The sequence below is a fragment of the Leptopilina heterotoma genome, unplaced genomic scaffold, assembly GCF_015476425.1.
Source record: "Leptopilina heterotoma isolate Lh14 unplaced genomic scaffold, ASM1547642v1 Lhet_121, whole genome shotgun sequence".
Taxonomy (NCBI): domain Eukaryota; kingdom Metazoa; phylum Arthropoda; class Insecta; order Hymenoptera; family Figitidae; genus Leptopilina; species Leptopilina heterotoma.
This window is the reverse complement of record NW_025110839.1, coordinates 563,286-575,819: the sequence shown is the minus strand read 5'-3', so window position 1 is coordinate 575,819 and position 12,534 is coordinate 563,286. Positions and strand designations below refer to the sequence as shown.

The following is a 12,534-nucleotide window of genomic DNA, read 5'->3' as shown; positions in this document are numbered from 1 at the left end:
ACAACAAGTTTTTAATATTACCAAACTGAAGTGCTACATATAATAAATATCTATATAGAAAAAGGCACATATTAAAATTATCGTCCTATAAAACAAATTTCTAAATTTATGCTTCATGTTCTTAACATTTTAAATGAACGAAATTTTTTCCCTTCTCTTAAGGTTGCCGCACCCATACACCGGCCATTTTAAGTTTACCTTAATTTGCACATGAATTCGGATATATAATTTTCAGGAGGCACATATATAAACGCGATGGTTCAACATTTTTTTCTCTCTTCAAAACCGACAAATATATAATATTATAAAGAAAGAAAAAAAGGTGTAAGGAAGATTGCTCTAAAATAATATCTTCCAAGAAAGAAATTATTTAAAAATTATTGCAATTAAAGGAAACTACTTTCGATCAGAGCTGTTAAAAATCATCATTTTTGAAAAAACATATATTTTTTATTTAAAATCCAAATCGGATTTTTTTTATTTAAATTCTTCTGGAGCTTGGTTTTTTAGTAAAGATAATAAAAAAATAATTTTATACTAGAAGCGACAATAGCTACTTTTATTTTTTTTTACAAAACTATTTAACCGAACGTGTTGAAAAAATAAATGTCTATCTTCTGTTTAATTAACAGTCTTTATATTTACCTAATAAATATTAGGTTTCTTATAAGTTTTTTATTGTTTGAATTTAAAATTTTAAGTTCTTTTCACCAGAAATTATTTGCTTCTTGTTCTTAAAGAAAAATTTCACTTTTTGCTTTAACGAAAACATTGGTAACTTCATAGTTTCATAATAAAAGTTAATCCAATGTCATAGTTTCGTATTTTGTACGAAAAAGATAAATTAATAAATTTCAATATCGAATTTAATATTTATTAATTTATCTTCTTCATATAAAATACGAAATCATAAAATTGGACTAATTTTTGTTTCGACTGCCCATTAGATTCTTCCTTAAAAATATTATTTGATTGATATAATCTATTTTAGTATAAAATTAAAAAAAAAAAGTTTAACAAATGTATGTTTCGTTATGTAAATTATTATATAAGTATAATATTAAAATTAAATATTAAGAATTAATTTTTGAATATACTAAATAATTTTTTTATATATTATAATAAAATAAAAATTTTGGGTCAAAGGCTCACAATTTAAATACGTAATAATATAATAAGGAAAATGATCAGAATAATCAAGGATTTCAAAAGATATATAAATCATAACAGCATCATTAACTGTGTCTTATTAATGATAAAAATTTAAAAAGGCAAAAAAAATTATTTTGCTCTCCACGACTGCATATATCCAAAGACCTGAAAAACAAGTTTTTATTACACATTCATTTATAAAGGGATCAAACAAAATTATTGTTTAACGAAACATTGAAAAATATTCCAATACACAGGGGATTTTTTTATTCGGAAAAGCATTTTTGAAGAAATAAATATATTTCCTGTCAACTATTATATCTATATATATTCAAATTTTAGGTCGACGCTGAGCATCGAAAACAATTTTTCTTTCACCAAATCGAAAGAATTTGAAACAATTTTCAAAGGTTTGAGACTAAAAAGTGCCCTGGTGGGTTTTTCGATTCCCAAATTGAATGAAAAAATGTAATTATATAGTGACATTTTTATCGCTAAAAGACCCGAAAAATAGTTTTAGTCAATGACCCTTCCAAATGAATTTTTGAAAAAAAATAATCAAATTTTTAAAGAATTTCAATTATGGGCATATCTCTAGAACCTTTAACTTTTTAATGAGAAAAAATTTGTCTACTGTCTACATAAACTTTAAGAAATAAGCTTTCAAAATATGCAAGTCGACAGATAAAATGATTCGTCTTCAAAAAGTTATAAACTATTTAAAATTGCGAATTATTTTTAACGTGCAACAAAAAAATATTTAACAGGTGTTTGTTTTTTAGAATCGAAAACAGTTGAAAGTAATTGGTTATAATTTATAATAATAATTATATTATTATATAATATATTACTTTTAAATTTATTATATTATTACTAGTCATTAACATTACTTTTCTTTTATTTTTTGTTTGAATTGCTAAAAAATTAAAATGGTTTTTATTTTAAAAATAGATTTTAATTAAACTGAATTGAAAAAATATAATATATAATTAAATATATAAAATATAATTACTAATTATTGATCTATTTAATAAATTAATGTAAAACCTTTTGGAACTGATTCATCTTATCAAGCTTTAATATTTCCAACAAAAATAAAGTAAAAAGTTATTGAAATTATCGAAATATATATGCGAGGGACACGAAAGTTAAAAGTTCCAGAGATATGCCCTTATAAATAAGAATATGATTTCTCCAAAATTTTAAAAAGTCTAAAAAAGTAAACTTTTATTTACTTTGTTCGAAAATCATTGAATTTCTTAAAAGAAGTTTTGTATAGTTTAAAAAAACTAATTCAATTTTCGATAAATTTTAATTATAAATTTTAAACACAATTTTTTTCTCCAAAATGTTAAAATTAATTCTAAAATATTATTATTCTTTGTATGTACTTGAATTTTCGGAAATTTGTTATTAAAAATAGTGAAAATATTGAATTTTAAAAGACTAGAAGCTAATTTTCATTTTTAAATTTACATTTAAAGATTTTTCATTAAAATTTTTTGATTATTCAATTATTTTTGGGATATTGTAGTCCTCAACGTTGATCAACGAAAAAAATTTGTTTAATGTACTCAAATATTATTTTCAATTTAATATTTAATTGCATCTAACAATTGTCATTAAAAACAAAACATTAATCTTTTCTTTCTAAATATTTTTGTGTCAATATTACTGCGTTATCTAGAACTATATATATATATAATTTACTTAGTGACCAATTTTTTTCGTTGATCAACGTTGTGGACTTAAACTTAGTTTATTTTCATAATTTACTAAGTGAACAATTTTTTTCCTTGATCAACGTTGATTGTACACTTTAACTTGATTTTTATTGTAGATTTATTTGAAAAATTTAATTATCTTAAAAAATGATTCAAAAATAATTTTTGAAAGATTTGTTTATAGACCGTCAAAATCTTCCTAATAATTAAGAAAATGTTTGATTTAGATTATTTACCGTTCGGAAAATTAAATAGAAAAAATTTCGTTCGATTCAAAGTTCAAAAACTTAGGAAAATGTAACAAAAATAAAACAATAATATTATAAGAATGAGCCAATATATTTTCCAAAAGCACCTGTTGCATGTTTTGATAGATCGGGAAAATATAACTTGAGAAACAATTCAGACTATATATTTGAAATTAACATCCAGATTGGAGTAATATATGAAAAAATATTGTCAACAGCACGAAAGTCATGCTAATAAGGAAATTATAAAAAATTAGAGCAAATTGTATGAAATTTGCAGATGCTAAGAAAGAATTTTTCTAGCAATATAATTTTTCCTGACGTAAACGATTGATGCAATATGTTAAACCGACAGTTAGATATGATATCTGTTTCTTATCTCCAGTTTCATTCTTATAATGTTAAGTTTTGACAAATGCAAACACGCGTTAAAACACGACAAAAATGAGATTCTGCAAGAGATCATATGGAATATCTTCTCTGTAACATTGGCGGCATTTGAATCTCCTCTCAATGATATATAACGAAAGCTTTTCCATACGTTATACCCAAAAAAAAACAAGACTTTCTCACATTTTCCATGGGAATGTAAAAAAAAGAACACAACACCTGTACCTTATTTTGAAGAGCGTCGATGAGGACGTACACCAGAAGGGTAATTTCCTCTTCATCAGAGCCGAGAGCAGTGCCTTGAAGGCCGGCAGTCGCCACGTAAAGGGCGACCAGGTGTGTCGGCCCCATTCCTGTCGTCATCTGCATATCCGGCGTTCGAGGGTTACAACCCTCCAGACAAGTTCCTTAACAATTCTTACACCACTCGAATCTTAAATTTTCGAAAAAAAAAACAAACAAAAAATCACTTTTTTCCTCTATTTTAAAAAAAAACCCACTCGCGTAAAAACACTCACAAAATATTGTTTTCAAAGAACGTAGATAGACATAGACATGTCGCCTGTTGCGTCGGACCGCTACGTCTCGTTACTACCTGGGACACCTTCTCCTTTTTTAAATATTATTTTGAGGTTATGACACACCTTGCGAGTCTCCTGTTCAATAAAAACGAGGTAGACCAGTTAATAATAATTTCACTTTTCCCTCATTAATTAAACAATAACACTGATTGAAAATAAAAAATTTTCCTCGAGAAAAAAAACTTTTTCTGCCCAACGTCGTCTAACCCGGCGAACACGAGGACGACGTTCGTTCGGTGTTGAACGATGGACTGTTCGACCCCCGTCGCGCGCGCGCGCAACGTTGTTAGCTCACCTGGCGACTGCGCGTCGCCGCCTGCCTGTTTCTTCCTCCTGCTTTTACCTCAACACACTCCCCTCCGCCCCCCTAAAATCCCTAGTCACTGCTCCCCTCCCACTCAACCCCCTCGTCTATACCATCCAGAACTCAGAAAACCCCTCGACACTCAACAGGTCGTCCTCGTCGCCGGCAACTTTCCGAAAATTTACCATCTTAATCCGTCAAAAAATTACATTTTTATTCGAGAAATTAGAATCATTATCAAAGAAGTAATATTCTGTACCTATATTCTGTAAACGGGGATTTTGTATGTATTCTACAAACGGGGGATGCAAGACCCTTCTGGATTGACAACAATGAAGAAAAATTTTCATTGTTTGATTCAGAAATCTATAACAAAGAGTCATAGGTATATAGTCAAACATTACGGTTTTGAACTGGGAAAAATAAATAGAATTTCGATTGAATGAAATTTTAGGAAATAGGAAAAAAAGTGAATAAAGAACTTTTGCTATACCTTTATGGTAAAACAAAAAATTGTTTGAAATTTCATAGCCCCTTCCTTTGAAATTTTGATTATGTGACGCGCTACCAAGAAAGGTACCAAATGGCGCAGGCAGCAAAGAGAGTAAGGGAGAGAAAAAATTTAATTTAAATTTTCTGTCTCTCTTACTCTTTACGTTACCTTGACAACCTGTGCGCATGCGCCTCACAGTGTTCCTTTTTCTGAAAAATGTGTTCAAAACCTAATATCTCTTGAAAGAGTTAACGAAAATGAATTCTTCTTGTACGAGAAATTTTTAGGGTTAGAATCAATGTTTAAAGTCACAATTTTCACAGAAAAAATTACAAAAGTTATTATCCAAATAAACATTTTTGTGCCCCTGAGAAACCCAGCAATTATTGGACTTTGTTGAAACTTGTTATTCAGGCATTTTTCGGGTTGTTGATTATACGAATCTGAAGTCAGATTTTCAAAATTCAAAATGGCGGATCCAATATGGCGGACATTTTTTTCAAAATTGCTCAAATTTACATAAAACATGTTACTCGGGGGTTTTCGGGGTCTCTGATTACGAATCCGAAGTCAGATTTTAAAAAATCACAATAGTGAACCTAAAAACCGCCGAATAACAAATTTCAAGCGAATTTGAAAAAAAATGTCCACCATTTTGAATATTCTACTAGAATTCTATTACTTAAAAACAAAAATAAATAATTTATTGAATAATTGAATGTTTCTTAAAATTCAATTCCCATAAAGAATTTTATCAACAAATTTTTAAATAATTTAATTCTTTCGATGAATTTTAATAAAATTTTAAAAATAATCAAAAAAATTAATTCCACAGAATTGGTATAGTTAAAAATATGAAAAATTCAGATTTTCAAAGATCTTAATTTAGAACCTTTTCAAAAATCAATTATTTCTAAAAATATTGCTTAAAATTCACGCTCTAATGCTTTTAATATTCAATTAATATCTAAAATTTTAACTAAATTTTAATTTTAATTAATTTAAATTATTTTAAAATAAAAATAATTTAAATAAAAAATGATTTAAATAAAATAATTTAAATAAAAAATTTTTAAAATTAATTTTAATTTTAATTTTTTGATTTTTAAATCAATTTTTTTATTAGAAAATTGTACTAGAATTAAATTATCTAAATCAAAAAAAACCATTTTTTGAATAATTGCATGTTTCTTAAAATTGAATTCTCATAAAGATAATTTCATTAACAAATTTTTTAATGATTCAATTTTGTGGACAATTTTTTGGAATAATTACATTTTTCGAGAAATTTGATTAAAATTGTATTAATAATAATTAAAATTCTGCAATGAGTTTTATTATTTATGAAAATAATTGAATTCTCTGAAAGGATTTTATTATTTACGAAAATAATTGAATTCCTGTAAAAATTTTACCTATTATTTATGAAAATAATTGAATTATTGAGAAAATATTTGTAAATAATTGAATTCCTGTGAAATTTTTATTATTTATGGAAATAATTAAAGGTTTGCGGAGAATTTTATTAAATTTTTTTTTAAATAATTGGATTCTTTTGGAAAATTTTATTAAAATAGATATTAAAAATCATTGAATTGAGGAAATTTGGTGAAAATAATTGGTAATTTTGACAAGAATTTTTTAATTTAGCCACCATATTAGATCCGCCATTTTGAATTTTTGAAATTCGACTGTAGATTCATAATCAGCGATCCGAAGACTCCCAAAATGATCAATATTGCCTTCATTTGGATCATTTTCCTGATTTACAGATTAAAATTTGTGGTTTTTTCGGTGAACATTGTGACTTCAAACATTGATTCTAGGCCTTAAAAATTTTTAACCTTGTTTCTCAATAGTTTTCCTCTATTCCGCATTTATTAAGCTTTTTTCTCGTACAAGAATGAATAACGACTTTAAAATAAACTTTTAAATAATTGTTACATTTTTATGAAACTAGGTATCTATAGGAGTTTCTGGGATCGCTAATTATGAATCTACCTGAGTAAAAAAGTAGCGTGGCCATATGGACAGATTTTAAAAATTCAAAATGTCGGATTCAATATGGAAAACGAATCCTTAAAAAATGGTTCATTTAGAAAATTGTTGACCGCCATATTGTATCTGCCATTTTGAATTTATGGCTGCAGGTTCTTAAGCAGTGAACCGGAAAACCCCGAATAACCAATGAATTTGGTTTTGGTCCCTCCAAACAACGACGTCATTTTTAGCTCCTACCGTCTGGGGAAAATACTGTGTTCGTTCCAAAAACGTTCTTAAAACGTTTTTGGAACGTTTCATGTCCGCCAAATAATGTTCCAAAACATTTTAAGAACATGGGTGTTCATCTAATGTTCTAGAACATTATTTGGCGGACATGAAACGTTTTAAGAACGTTTTTTGGAACAAACATGTTTTTTTGTCCAGAGGGTAATAGCAAATGACGACGATTTGGGAATCAAAAAACCACCAGGCCACTTTTTAACCTTTTTTTAAACCTTTGAAGCAATTGTTTCATTTCTTTCGATTTCGTGAAAAAAATAATTATTTTCGATGCGCAGCGTCGACACTAACTTCAGGGACCTTTAAAATCACCCTAAAAAATGAAGTTAAAAACAATATTTTTCATCCTTAAAGTGTTTATACAATTTAAGAATATCACACATAAATAATTTTCGAGATGAACTATAAAAAAAATTGAATTTTGATATGGAGATGAAAGTAATAAACAGTGGCATGAATTGGAATGTTGAAAGCTTTTAAAACTTTGAAGACTGCGTAAAATTTGATTCACTTGTATATGTGAAAATGTGAGTCAGGTAGAGCCAGGTAAAGGCCGTAGAAGGGAAAGGCGGGCACAATTCATAGAACATCGTTCAACCGCAGGTGCAATATGTATACAGAACCCCAAGCTCAAACTAACTTTCATCATTAAGGAATCTAATTCTAAGATTCCAAGGGGCAAGATTCTATATACTATATTCTTCTTTATATATTCCTACTCACATATAAAAGCTTAGTTTTTAATTCTTTCTATAATGACATATGGGGTACAAAAATCAGATATTTAAGCCAAGGCTGTTAGGATTTAAATCAACTTGATTTAAATTATGATTTAAATCAAGATCAAAATCAAGAACATGTTTTTATTTTAATCATGATTTAAATTAACTTTTACTTAAAAATAGGTTTTTTAATCAACTTTGACCTAAGGAAGAATCCTACAAAGAATCTGTAAGAATCGGAACAAAAGATAAAACTAAATGAAATAAAGAAAGCTTAAATTTTTCAGTAACTATTGACCCGATTGGATTCAAAATCTGTTTAGGATGAAATGAAAATAATTTAAGTTCTTTTTATCAGAAATTATTTGCTTCTTGTTCTTAAAAAATTTTTTTTTTCACTTGTTGCTTTAAATGAAAACATTGGTAACTTCAGTTTCATAACAAAAGTTAGTCCAATGTTATAGTTTCGAATTTTGTATGAAAAAGATAAACTAATAAATTTTAAATTCGATTTATTAGAAGCAAACAGAATTAAATTTTCAACATTCTAGACAATTAAAAGCTACATTTGAATAAAAATTACAATTTTCTATGAATATGTAACAATTTAAGTAACATGCCCTAATAATTAAGAAATATTTCCTATTGACAAAAATTTGTAAGTTTTGTTCTTTTTTTAAATAATTGAATTCTTTTGCTAAATTTTATGAAAATACTAGTTATTGAAAATAATTGAATCGTTTTAAAGAATTTGATTATAATTTTTGAGAATAGTTTTTTGATTTCTATACTATTACTATTAGCGAATTAAAAATAGTGGAAATTCTAAAAAAACAGAAAGTAGCTTTTAGTGGCTGAAATCTAAAAAAAAGTACCCAAATAGTATATCATAACGTAAAAAAAAAGTAGTATTTTACAGGTTTTAGTAGTCTGCTGTTTTAATAAAACAGAAACAATCAACAAAAAATTGTTTACTCATCAAAAACATTTTTTTTGACAAAATTGCGAAAGAATCTGATTGGTAGTTATTAGTTAAGTATTCTCAGGGGGGGAAGTGAAACAAACACTAAATCCTCATATAACGTACAGCAATACTTAAGCAGATTGTAAAAATATAATTAACCCTAAGGGTTTCTTTAAAAAAACAAAAATGATTACCACTCACTTGTTCTGAAGTTGAAGAGACGAAGAGTGTCGCCAAGCGTGAAGTATACAATAATATGTAATAGACGTATTAATGGATCCTGTAATAAATTGTGTAAAGCACCTGTTGCCATTTTAACTTGTAATATATTGCAAGTCGTTGTGTATCCCATGTGGATATATATACGATTTTCCTAATGCCGGAAGTTGTCGATCATTTTTTTCCGTTCCTCTTGATCATTTCAATTCCTACTGTAAAACATAATAAAAGATATAAACATGATTAACAAACGAAAGAAGAAGAAAAAAAAGTTTTTCGTTTCGTTCATTTATAAAGAAAACGTAAATTCTTTTTTCAAAAGTCGTAATAATAATCTTGAGCTGATGCCAAACGTGCGCGGAAATATATTGAGAATACAGATACATTTTTAATGGACTACTAATGAAGACTCTGTGATGATACATACATATACAAAGGTCTTCATGTCAAGATCAAAATGTTCCTTATTATTATTGTTATTATTATTGTTATTATATGTATAGTTGACAGTTAAATATACTCGATATGTACCATTAACTTGCTTTTAAATTGCAATTTGTGTTTCTCTCTAATACTTAAATTGCAATCAGTCCCTTTTCAATTTTAACTTTAAATATATTTTCTGCAGGAAGCATAATAATATGTAACAAAAATCTATATTAACTTTTCTATAATTCTCTAAATCGGAGCCAAAAATTAATTCTCCATAAAGTTAAATTTATTAATTTCTTTTTTAAAAAATATATCTTATCACAGTTTTTCTACGGATATCAAATTGAGACAAAAAACGAATCAAAAGTGTTGCGAAGCAACGTTTTGATTCGTTTTTTGAAAAAAAAACTGAAAAAAACTGTGATTCTAAATAATATTGAGTATATTAAAAAATAGCACAAATCCACTTGATTTTTTTTATTTCTGATGTCGGAGCGGTTTCCACTGTATACGATGCAGGGTTCATAAAATTGCCAGGAACGTCAGGATCTTGAGAAAAGTGGAGGTAAAAACACCCAAAAAAACATGTTTTCAAGAATTTTCAAGGTATTTTCTCCCTTTTACCTGACGCACTAGAGACCTTCCAGTCTCTAGGTGACTTTTAGGTCTTAAAATGAAGTTTGAAACGTGCATTCTAAGATCCATATATTCAAAACAACGAAAATAGCCGATTTTAAAAAAAATTTACTAATTTACTGGGTCTTTACCCTCATTTTTCTCAAAATTCTGACGCGCTAATCAATTTTGGAACCTGGAATTGTGTTCAGCGGATAAAAATACATTGAAAACCATTCCAATGTCAAAATTAACGAAAAAAATTCTTTTTTGGGATTTTACCCCCACTTTACTCAAAACTTTCTACTTTTTTTGGTTTTGTGCATATGGGTGTTAAAATGCACGTTTCAAGGTTTATTTTAACACTGCATTGAAATTTATACTAAATCAAGTCAAAGGATAAAATATTTATATAAAAACTTCCAAAAACACGTTTTTTTTACTTTACCCCCTTTTTTCTCAAAATTTTCAATTTTTTTTCGTTGTGCAAATATGGATCTTAAAGTACACGTTCCCAACTTTATTTTAAGACTTCATGGAAGTTTCTACCACACCAGGTTTAGAAAAAAAAGTATATGCATTATAATAACTTTCAAAAACACGTTTTCTTCTTTACCCCCACTTTTCTCAAAATTCTGACGCGCTGAGCAATTTTGGAACCCAGAGTTGTGTTCAGCGGATAAAAATACATCGAAAACCATTCCAATGTCAAAAATTAACAAACAAAGTTTTTTGGGACCTTTACCCCCATTTTTCTTAAAACTCTATACTTTTTTTGGTCATGCGCATATGGGATTTAAAGTGCACATTCCAAACTTTATTTTAAGAGCTCACAGAAGTTTCTAACACATCAGGTTAAAGAGAAAAAATATTTGTATTATAATAACTCTCAAAAACACTTTTTTGGGGTTTTTACCTCCACTTTTCTCAAAATTCTGACGCGATAGGCAATTTTGGAGCCCAAAATTGTGTTCAGCGGAGAATAATACATCAAAAACCACTCCAATGTCAATAAAAATATTTTTAAAAAATTGTTTTTGGACTTTACCCCCACTTTTCCTCGAAAATCTATATTTTTTGGGTCTTTTCCATATGGGCCTTAAAATACACGCTCCACACTTTAATTTAAAACTTTATGGAAGTTTCAACCGGGTCAGGTTAAAGAGAAAAAATATTTGTTGTAATAATAATGCTGAAAAGCGTTTTTTGGGCAACCCCCACGTTTTTCAAAATTCTGTCGCAATAGGAAATTTTTGAACCCACAACTGTGTTTAGCGGACAAAAATACATCGAAAATAATTCCGATATTAAAAATAACCAAAAAATATTTTTTCCAGGACATTACATCCACTTTTCTCAAAAATTTTCGGTAATTATGCAGAATCGTGACTTATGCCAATTTTGAAGATAAACGGTTAATTCTTTTTAAAAAAAAAGCTTTAATTAAGAATTTAGAATTTAATTTAAAAAATTTTTCTATTCGTTTGGATCTTGAACATCACAAACAGAACATAAAGTATAAATAGGAAATCTGTTATAATTTGTAGGCGCATATAATTTTCTGAATAATCGCGCTTTAATATGCGCGTTTTCTCTAAAAAAGAAAATAAAAAGAACACAAAGAAAGTTGAAATGAAAATGAGAAATTAAGTTTTGATGGAATAAATCAAAAGTCTCATCACTATGATTTCTGAAAAGACGGTTCACCGTAAGTCTAACGGTAGAGACTGCAGCGTGTCGTAAAAGGGGGCATTCCGACATTCTATCTTTCGCCGAGTTTGTTCGCCGGCGAATCTCATGGCGCGGAACAGTCTCGGGACTAGTAAAGCAACGAAACGACTCCCGGTTCACTATATACATATATATATATACATATATGTATATACATTGATAGCAGAATCGAAATCAGGAACGCTTCAATCTTCTTAAATACCCCAGTCACAATATCCGCATTTTAATTTTATAATATACGTGAAATCAAATACTTTCACTTATATATGCGCGAGATTAGGTGAAAAATTTCTCTGCTCGAAAATTATTGGGTCAAAATAAGTGAAACCGGCCACTTGAAAAATTTTTGTCCCCGAATTGAAAGTTATCTATGGTTTTTGATAGATATATGAGTAAACTTTTACCCGCTAAAATATTTTTCAAAAATTTTATTTATTTTGAAAGTTATCAGGTGTTAAACTTTTAGGTTACTTTTTATTCTTTTCATTATTACTCCGAAACGAATGAAGATAATTTCAATTTTTTTTTTGGAAATTAAAGCTAAAAGTCTGTAGTTTAAAGTGCAACTGAAAAAATTGCTGTATAATAAAAATTTTTAATTGTTATTAACAATTATTTTAAACAATTGCGATTTAAAGTATGTTCTCAATGTCGGAAAAAAATCAAACTATACTCA

General features: G+C 27.8%; 1 protein-coding gene across 2 annotated transcripts in view; it reads right to left on the bottom strand.

The window, feature by feature from the left end:
* LOC122511686 (RNA-binding protein fusilli-like) overlaps nt 1-4,410 on the bottom strand; it is a 111,295-nt gene extending 106,885 nt beyond the window's left edge. Inside the window, exons 1-2 of one of the 2 annotated variants that reach the window (XM_043627102.1) lie at nt 4,033-4,410; nt 3,740-3,947 (exon numbers count right to left, since the gene is read on the bottom strand). In XM_043627102.1, the coding sequence (XP_043483037.1) occupies nt 3,740-3,883 (144 nt within the window). In that variant the 5' untranslated portion in view covers nt 3,884-3,947; nt 4,033-4,410. Of the gene's footprint in view, nt 1-3,739 lie in introns of both variants that reach the window. The other variant, XM_043627096.1, reaches the window with a different exon arrangement.
* Between the last annotated feature and the right edge of the window lie 8,124 nt (nt 4,411-12,534).